The sequence below is a fragment of the Egretta garzetta genome, unplaced genomic scaffold, assembly GCF_000687185.1.
Source record: "Egretta garzetta isolate BGI_Z169 unplaced genomic scaffold, ASM68718v1 scaffold219, whole genome shotgun sequence".
Classification (NCBI taxonomy): Eukaryota; Metazoa; Chordata; class Aves; order Pelecaniformes; family Ardeidae; genus Egretta; species Egretta garzetta.
The window spans coordinates 558,460-567,927 of NW_009260671.1; the positions used below are offsets into that span (position 1 = coordinate 558,460).

At 57.5% G+C, this 9,468-nt stretch overlaps 1 protein-coding gene across 1 annotated transcript in view; it reads right to left on the minus strand.

Annotated features, from left to right (window-relative positions):
- Positions 1–9,462, minus strand: part of STK36 (serine/threonine kinase 36) — an 18,066-nt gene extending 8,604 nt beyond the window's left edge. The window contains 20 exon segments of the mRNA XM_035901128.1: positions 156–266; positions 470–533; positions 841–935; positions 1,145–1,243; positions 1,462–1,566; positions 2,179–2,306; positions 2,602–2,743; positions 3,157–3,262; positions 3,624–3,721; positions 3,942–4,121; positions 4,379–4,522; positions 4,634–4,760; positions 4,840–5,039; positions 5,260–5,429; positions 5,695–5,788; positions 6,192–6,441; positions 6,679–6,809; positions 7,216–7,293; positions 8,226–8,366; positions 9,368–9,462. Coding sequence (XP_035757021.1) covers positions 156–266; positions 470–533; positions 841–935; positions 1,145–1,243; positions 1,462–1,566; positions 2,179–2,306; positions 2,602–2,743; positions 3,157–3,262; positions 3,624–3,721; positions 3,942–4,121; positions 4,379–4,522; positions 4,634–4,760; positions 4,840–5,039; positions 5,260–5,429; positions 5,695–5,788; positions 6,192–6,441; positions 6,679–6,809; positions 7,216–7,293; positions 8,226–8,366; positions 9,368–9,451 — 2,547 coding nt within the window. The 5' untranslated portion in view covers positions 9,452–9,462.
- Between the last annotated feature and the right edge of the window lie 6 nt (positions 9,463–9,468).

Below are 9,468 nucleotides of genomic sequence, written 5' to 3' on the forward strand. Positions count from 1 at the left end.
GGAGGGAGCTGCAGCTGTAAGAGAGAGTAGGCTGGAGCTAGGTGCTGGGTCTCAGGGCAGCAGCACCACAACTGTACCCTTCTGACCCTGTCTTTGACTGCACACCACCACCTCCAGTGGGGTGACAGCATGGCTCCCCTGCCCCCATCCTGTACCTCAGCAGGTGCTGTCAGGACATTTGTCACCACTGGTAGGATCTCTTCTCCCCGAAGCTCGAAGGCCACCCCGTGCTGACTGAGCTGTGTCAGGAGGAATGCTGCAGCACCCTGTGGGACAGGGAGAGCTCAGCACCTTTGGAACTTTCCCATCTGCCCACTCAATGCTGGTTCTTCATCCCTCAGCCCAGGGCAGGGACAGCCAGGCTGTGCCTGGCCCCATCCCACCCTGAGCAAGCAACGGTAGGACCCAGCCAGGACATGGGGCTCTACAGGGGTCTCAGTGACAGCTCTGGCATGGTGGGCAGACTTACCACAAGGGAGACAACAGGAGACTGGATGATGAGATCTGTGGCCAGGGTAACCACCTCCTCAAGCCTGAAACACAGGGACCCGGGGAGAAGCACTATGTTCCCACAGCTTCACATCCCACAGAGCAGCAGCATCCAAATACCCCCAGGGCTGGGAAACAGCCACCTTGCAGGAGTGAGCCCTGGTTCACAGCACCTCCTTGTCCACGCTGGGTCCTCACCGCATCCCCAGCACCCACCCATGCTGCCCAGAACTCTGCTGATGTGTCTGGATCGGAGGAATCAGTGGGAGCAGGAGCCTAGCTCTGGGCAGGGTGCAGGGCAGAGGGCTGTTCAGGGCTCTCTCCCACCCATGAGCAAAAGCGAGTGCTTACCTGGGAGGGGAGGCCTCGAGCTGCAGGGTGAGCAGGGCCAGCAGATACAGGGAGGCCTCGCACACTGCCCCCTGGGCCACCTCTGCCATGGGGACCTGCCAAGGGAGCAGGAGTCACAGGGGGACAGCAAGGCGGGGAGGGAAGGGACGTTTCTGGGCCCTGGAGGAGAACTGCACTCTTCAGACTAAGCTCTCCCAAACTCTTCTTCCCACACATCCCCCAGCCTGGTCTGAGCAGTGCTCAGACGAATGTGTCCTGCCTGCCCACACTCCTACCGCACCACCAGGGCTGTAGTCAGGCCTACCTTGCCTTTCGAGAGCTGCATGAGGGAACCCCACAGCTGCTGGCTCCTTCCCAGGTGCTTGCACAGGCTCAGGCTGGCATGGCAGCCAGCGTAGAGAATCTGTGAGGCAGAGGGGAGAGATGCATACCAGCCCCTGGGGACAGGGACGCAGTGACCAGGCCCATCCCAGTCATACCCCATTTATCCAACAACTGACACCAGGGAGATGGGAGTCATTCAGGGGTGAGCCCACAGTTCCCCCTTCCCCATGCTCCTAACCCCAGACCAAAGGTCCAGGCACCTTTGCGGACAGCCAGATAAATGGACAGGGCCATTACCTTGAGGACGTTCAAGGAGCAGCTTGGGTGCTCCAGTCTCCCCAGCAGCCTCCCAAGCTGCTGGCTCTCTCCCTCCATAAGCTTTTCAGCTACCTCCTGAGCGACCTGCAGAAATCAGCCTGTTAGGCACCCTGGGCGCCTGAAGCACTGCACAGACTTAATGAGTTTAATGCTGGCAACAAATTAATAAAAGAATGCATCTGCTTCCTATATGTTGCCTGAATTCACAAAGGAATGCCCGTCTGCCATGTCCCAGCATGGCTTTGATGCACAGTCCCACAGCTGAAATGAGCAAGGTGAGATTTTCCCTCTGCTTCCCCCCTTGCTAACTCAGAGTTGAGTTAAAGGATCAAATGTAAATCTGTAAGTTTTGTTTTCCCTCTTACTTATTGTCCATTCAATTTCAGTTTTCCTACAGTCCGTATCACTGTCATATAAGAATTCTTCATGTTCTCTCTGCATTGCCTAGTTCTTTACTTAGTCCATCCCACAGTTCAGATCCTCAGTGTGAGTCTCTTAATTGACTTAGAAATCCTTAGACTCCTGAGGCTCAGCTGTTGGCTGGGAAAGAGCAGCCTGCAAATACCTGCCCTGCAGCCACCAAAGCCAGAGGACCCCAGCCCTTTGCTCTACTGCTGAAAAAGAGACCCTCCTGCAAAGGGTTGCTGTCCCTGTGGGGATCGCACCTTCTCACCCTGCAAAGAGAGCTGGCCTGACCTGCTGCTTGCCTTCCCGACAGCTGCTCCTCTCCAGGGGAATGCTGCAGGCAGCAGCCAGTGCAGCCGTGAAGAGGTCTGCCACACGTAGGCTCTGGTCATGGGCTGACTTGGCCTCCATCGCTGCAGCTGCACAGGGACAGAGCTCAGGAGACATGTGCTAAGGGTTAAGGAGGCTGAGGGGCAGCAGGATGGGGCTGGAGGCCAAGAGAGGAAAAGTCAAGCTTGTGACACGAGGAGGGTGAGATTTGGGATTGAGGGAGAGAACAGGAGAGCCCTGGTTAGCAGGGATTTGTGCAGATAAGCTTCAGCCACCTTCTCCAGCAAACAGCACTGCAATGGCAGTCAGTGCTCTGAGGGAGCCTAAGGGCAGGAGGAAGAGGGGAAACCCCAGGAGAAGGCATCGAGCTGCCACCATCGCTACCTCGCAGAGCAGGCTGCTCTGAGACGGATCCCTGGAGGAGTCTGTTTAGCAAGGGCTGATGCTCCTCTCGCAGGCTGGCATAGAAGGGGGCAGAGACGGTAGGGCACGTCGCATCCAGGCTCTCACAGAGCAGGGTGAAGCACTGGGGGAGACACAGGGGTGGCCATCACTGCAGATCAAGGGTGGGATGAGAGAGAAGGGCGATGGGGGAGGAGGCTGTGGGGGGACAGCAGAGATGGGAGAAGGACTCGTGCTGGAACTCCAGGGACTTCCAAGTGTCCTCTCCCAACAGGTTACCGTGTGGGAGCCAGTAACTCTTGCTGAGAGAAGCATACACATGGAGGCACAGCCAGGGAAGGTGTCCCCTCAGAGCTTGTTTCTGCATGTGATCCCCCCCAAAACCCCCAGTGGGTAAGACAGTCTGCCCTGACATCAGACCCTACAGCTGGGAGCAGGGTCCACAGCCTGCGCTCTCCCTGACATGCACACCCAGCCCCAACAGCTTCTGTTCCTGGGGGAGAGGGTTGGGAAGAAGGGAGACAGGGGCACCCTTACCAGGAGACTTTGCTGGCAGAGTCTCATCTCGCTGTTGGCTGGCTCGGTCAGCAGCTCTGGCAGCAGGGCTAGGAAGCAGCCAGCACACTCATGGAACGCCTGCAGGCTGGGGGAGGTGGCAGGGGCAGAGGAGAGCAGAGAAACACAGGCCCTGACTGTGAGGACAAGGTCTGGCCAGGCCCATATGGCCCTGCCTACTACAGCAGGCAGCACACACTAGCACTGTGAGCTAGCTGCCAGCAGGCAGCACAACTGGACTCTAGTCAGCTGTGCCTTCCCTTTAATTAGTCCCACTCATGGAAAGCACTCCTCTGTGACCACAGTGGTACAGCATGAAGCACTTAAGTCTGTGAAGCTTCCCCACGGAGACAGCTCCAGCCAGAGAGCATGAACATCACCCTACTGCTTACTTGCTGGGTCCCCACAGTGGCCACAAGACACCTCAGGGCACAGAGGGTTGTCCCTACCTGTCCTTTTGCTCACTCTCCTCCAGGCTGCATTCACTGCTGAAATAAACCGTGGTCACCATGAGGAGGTCTGTCAGCACCATGATACACCAGGGCTGCTGCAGGATCCAGAAAGAAACAGCAAGTGGGGATTGTCTGCTGGCCATCCCAACACCACCGTGGTGGGATCCTTCCCTGCCAGGACCTCCCCCTTCTCCAGGGGGCCTGGAAGAGGCACCAGTCCTGTGAGCCAGCTCCAGCAGAACACCAGGGCCTCCTCATCACCAGCACTCTGCACATCTGGAAGGAGCCCAGATTTCTCTGGGACCCTACACCCACCTGCTTGGCACTACCACTCTCCAGGACTTGCTTGGCTAGACACAGCAGGGACAGAGGCACATTCAGCTCTCGGCAGAAGTGGTCCAGCAGCTCAGAGTCACACTGGGTAGCCAGGAGGTTGCCTATGACGCGGAGCACAGGACGGAGACGGGAGGCTCCCTCCAGCATCCCTTCCAGCACCTGGACACAGAGGAGCCAGAAGGGCTCATGATCAGCAATGACTGTGGCCTCTCCGTCAGCCACAGGGCAGCCCTCCACCCCCTCAGGCAGGGGATAGCAGGCAAGCTAAGTGCACGAGACAGCTCCAGCTCCTGGAGAAACAAAGGATGTCCTTGTTGGCTGGACTGAGGACTCTCCCCATGCTCCTGACCCAATCTTTGGGAAGAAGGCAGCATCCATGTCCCCAGCCATAGCTGTCTGAGCCAGCCATCACTCACCTGCTGAGCGGAGTCTGCCAGGCGGGCTTGGACACGGTGCTGGAAGGCCAGGTCCCTCAGGAGGCTCAGTGGTGTGCTCAGCTGCATGGCCAAGGGCTCTGTGGCCTCGATCAGGTGCTGCCACTCCTCATCACTCTCCAGCTCCTAGCCACAGAGGAGAGAGGGCTGGTGCCACACACCTTGCCTGCCCCAGGGTCTCTGTACCAGCCCCTGGGGACTGGACCCTGCTGTCCTCACCACAAGACACTGTCTTACCTCACTCTCCAGGTCCACGGTCTCGATGCTGCGCCTGCCCTGGGGCTCTGCTCTGCCAGCACCAGGCTGCAGAGGGGTCCCTGCTCCAGGAAACTCCTGCTCGTAGTCTCGAGTGATGCTGTGCTCCCTGGCCAAGGAAACAGCGCAATCAGTGAGCGACCCTGCCTTCTCCTCTTCCTCCTCTCCCAGCCCCAGCCCTCCCTCACCGTGGGTTGGGTGGAGGCTCTTCCAACTCCCATTCTGCCATGCTGCTCTTTCCTTGCAGGATGCTGGGGTTCTTCTCTTTGGAGGCAGCCGGTGGCTCCCCCAACACGAGGGCTGCCTTCCCAGGAGCTGCTCTGGGTCTATGTCCCAGGCATCCTTTGCCAGAGTCCTTCGTAGATGCGTCACCTGCCTTCAGTTGCCCCTAGGTGATAGCAAAGAAGTTTGGTCAGGGCAGGGTTATTCAGACAGACAGATGAGCCCCGTAGACCCCACCAGCCTGAGGACCCCACATACTGCCTTGTATGTATGTGGCTGACACCCCAGCCTGACCCACGTACCTTCTGTCTTTCCCCCCAGGTCCCATTTCAGTGCCCCTCCTTTGCCCTGGGACACAGCCAGGGGAATCCCACACTTTCCTCCACCTTTTTCTGTGCCTCCTCAGCCATCTTCTGACGGGCCTTTCTCAGAATTCTGGACTGGCCGCTCCTGGGGGCCAGGGAATGGGCTTGCTGCTCCTTCAGGGCCTGCAGTTCCGGGGATAGTTTCGTGGTGAAGGGGTTTGAGATCCCGTGCTCTTCTGTGTCATCAATCACTGGGGAGGCAAGGGGAGAACTTCATCAGCAGTTCTCCCTTGGGACACGGGGAGGGTGACCTGCTCTGGGATCCCAGGGGAATCCCGGGGGGACCCAGAGTAAGCCTAGCAGCAGCAGCTAAAAATCAAGGCTTGGGGGAAGCTGAGCGGAGGGAGACAAAGAACAAGGCAGTGAAAAAAGCAGGCCAGGGTGGTCCTCCCAGCCTCCAGGCATTAGGAGGAGGAAACAGACCTGTCCAGCACTGGAAAAAGAGCTGGTACTCACCAGTAACCCGTCCAGCAATGAAGGGATGAGAGAGCAGCTCTGGCCATGACAGACGCTGGCGGGGGTCCTTCATTAGTAGTCCCTGCAGGAAGCTCTACAGGGCAGCACAGTGCCAGGGTCACTGACACGTGCTCAGCCCCCACCAGTTAGCACAGTGTACCCGCCAGTCCCCACAGTGAGAGCGCCCAGGAGGCCTGCGTTCCCTGCCTAGCTCTGGGGAAGGAGAGGCTCCAGTGCTTAGGGCAGATGGGAAGACACTTCCCTTCCCAGCTCAGTAAATCAATCCTCTGCTGTCAGCTCCAGTTTCCCACCTTATAGATGGACAGCAGTGATAAGGGTCCCCCACCCAGGAGGCCAAGCTCTCATCCCTTCTCCATGTTCTGAAATCCCTGCTAGGGGACATAAAACCTAAGACTAACCCACAAGGGCAGCAGACAAGGCCAAAGGTGCTGCTGCGTTAACACATGCCACCCCACAGACAGGGCCTTCGCCCTTACCTTGAAGACCGGGCTTATGGTCTCGGGCCATTTGATGGGGTCCTTGACAATGAGGCTGACAAGCTGGAAGATGCTGCTGGTGTAGAAGGGAGGAGTGCCCACAAACAGCTCATACAGGATGCAGCCCACAGACCACAGGTCCGCCGTGTGGTCGTACGGCCGCTCCTCCACCAGCTCAGGGGACATGTACAGTGGGGTGCCCTTGATGGAGGTCAGCACCATGGTGTGGATGCTCATGGCACGGGCAAACCTGCTCAGAGCAAAGCAGAGATGGACAGTTCAGGCTGAAATTTCTGGTGCAGCTCCCAGGGAGATCCCTACGAGTTTACCAACACCTCTCCCCTCTGGAGTTCAAAATCCCCCATCCCTGCTCAACTTCTAAATATGCACAGAATCCAGGTTCCCTTCCACACTCCCCCCTCCTCCTCTACAGCACCCAAGACACCCCTTGGCTGCCCCAAGCCCAAGTGTCCCCCTCAGTACTCACCCGAAGTCACAGAGCTTGATGACGCCGTCTTTGCCCAGCAGGATGTTCTGGGGTTTCATGTCGCGGTGCAGGATGCGGTGGGAGTGCAGGTAATAGAGCGCAGAGACCAATTGGGCAGCTATGGTCTGGACCTGCCGGAGACACAGGAGCCTCACCCTGTGTCCCATGGTACCACCAGCCAGCACAATCACAGCGTCCCTTACAGCCTGGCTCCCTCAGTATCCCCGCTCCTGCCCTTGCCCTGTTTGGGGCAGGGACCACCCCCAGCTGTGGGCCAGCAGTTCCTCAGAGTAGGCTGGTGGCCGAGGCAGCAACCTGGTGGTGTTCTCCTTAGAGAGGGAACAGGGAAACTGTCCCCCAGCAGAACCTGGCCCCCTTTCCCTCCTCTTCAGAAGCTCTGCCAGGTAAATCCTCGGAGACACGCTCACCCTCCTGATGTCTCCTGACCCATAGCAGAGACCTGCTGCCTGTAGGCAGACAAATCCTGTTCTCTCCACCCTGCAGCAAACACTTTGTGGCCACCGCCATGACAGTCACCTGGTCCTCGGGCAAACTCCCATCGTCCTCCAGGATCTGGAAGAGCTCCCCCTCTGCGTAGTCAGTCACCACCACCACCTGGAGGGAAGAGCAGTATGGTGGGATCAGGCAATCACCCAGCCACATCCCCACCACGCCCTAGGGGCCAAGACAGAGCAGGCCAGTAAATTGACGAGGGAGATACTGGAGTGTCACCATGCACAGCCCATCAGCTTGGGCTGGGATCCAGGGTGGGAGAGAGCCCTGTGGCCGCACTGCAGCAAGGGCCTGGCATTTAGCAGAGCCCTTACAGTTGTCCTTATCTCAGACAGCCAGCAGAAACCAGAGAAGAGGGAAGGACAGGACAAGTTCAGAATGGTGCTTCCATGCCCAGTGGGTAGAATCACTCCCTTGAGCTTGTTTTGAACCTGCTGTGCAATTACTGCATTTCGTGCCCCCCATGTCCCACAGCATAGTCTTCAGTCCTTCCCTATCACACTCTCTCTGTGACAGTTTCGGCCAGTGAAAAGTCACGGTCTCTGAAGATCCCACTCCCACCCTGTGATCCCAAACGACTCCTCTTTCATCACACACCCCCCGCCCAGCTCGTTCACCTCTGTGTATGACCCAGTACTCCCCACATACCCCAGCCAGGTGCTGGCTCCCCACACATCACATACTGGAGGGCTCTGAAAAACACTGACCAGGCTGATGTCCCAGTCCTTGTTCAGGCAACCCCCACGTAAGGTCCCTGCATGTCCTCGGGGAGGGTGGGAATGCCCTGAGGGCAGGAGACCTCAACATGGCTAGCTGAGGGAGCAGAGTAGGCTGGTGGCAGGATGACAGCACTCAACACAAGCCAGGAAACAGCTGGCAACAGAGCAAACCTGGCTGGCTGGAAGAGCTGCTAGAGACCTGCGAGGGTGTCACCAGCTTCTCCTGAGCAAGAGGTCCCTACAACAGCAAGGGTCAGCCCTCATTCCCCCGCCCCAGTCAAGCAAAAGCATCTGCCCCAAGAAAGTCCCCTTCACCTCCTTGTCGGTCTCAAAGCTGTCGAGCATCTGGATGATGTTGGGGTGATGGAGGCCTCTCATGATCTCAATTTCCCGCTGCAGGTTCTTCAGCTCCTTCTCAGACCGCCCCACCTTGGGGATGAACTTCAAGGCCACCACCTTTCAAAGCAGGCAAAGCTGGGATCAGACCAGGCTCCCACCCACCCTGGCAGAGGCTGCATTTAACCCAAACAGGTCTCAGCATTTTCCAGCTGAGCACACCGAATGAGACATTTGTTCACTGGAGCCCTTGAAGCCAGGGCTATCCCCAGGCCCTTGCACATGGACACTGGTGCTCACAGTACTTTTCACACTAGCACATAAAGCAAACCAATCTAATCAGTAGCACAGACAAAAATAGGACTGACAGAAACATGGGACAGGAGCTAGAGACACTGGTGGACAGCAAGCTAAATGCGAGACAGCAGCGTGCCCTGGCAGTGAGGAGCACTAGCAGCACCCTGGGCTGTACCAAGAGACGGAACTTTAAGAGAAGTGATTATTGCCCTTTACTTGACACTTGTTAGACCATACTGGCAATATTGTGGCCCGTTTTTGGCCCAGAAAGACATCAATAGGCCAGAGTGGGTATAGCAGAGGCCATCAGGATGGCAAGGGGACTGAAGCACATGGTGTACAAGTTGAGGCTGAGGGAAATGAGCTTGATTAGCCTGGAGAAAAAATGCTCAGGGAAGCCAAATAGTAATCTTGTGATTCCCAAAAGGAGGTGTCAGAGAAGACGGAGCCAGGCTCATTACAGACGTGCAAGGCAGGAGGATGAGACAGGGATTAGAAACTGAAACAGGGGAGCTTTCAACTTGAGGTAAGGACAAACCATCACCCCAAGTATAGTCAAGCACTGGTTGTGGGGTTTTTGTCCCTGCAGTTTTTCAGGATCTGAATTTAGTGGTGACTCTGCTTTGAGCAGGGGACAGACCGGACAGCCCCTAAAGCCCCTTGCACCTGAATGACTCCACGCCAGCAGGAGCTGGCCAGGAATGTCAGCAGACAGATGAATGAGTGCAGAGTCCCAAAGCCCTGGCAGGGCCCTGGAACCCGACAGCCCCCAGAAATCGGTCCCCAGCGCCACACAGCAGACCCCCGGCCGCCTCTTTCCTCACCTGGGCGCTGCGTTTCCGGCGCCCCTTGTACACGCGCCCGAAGGAGCCTTCGCCGATCATCTCCAGGACGTGGTACTTCTCCATGGCGGGCCTTCGGGGAG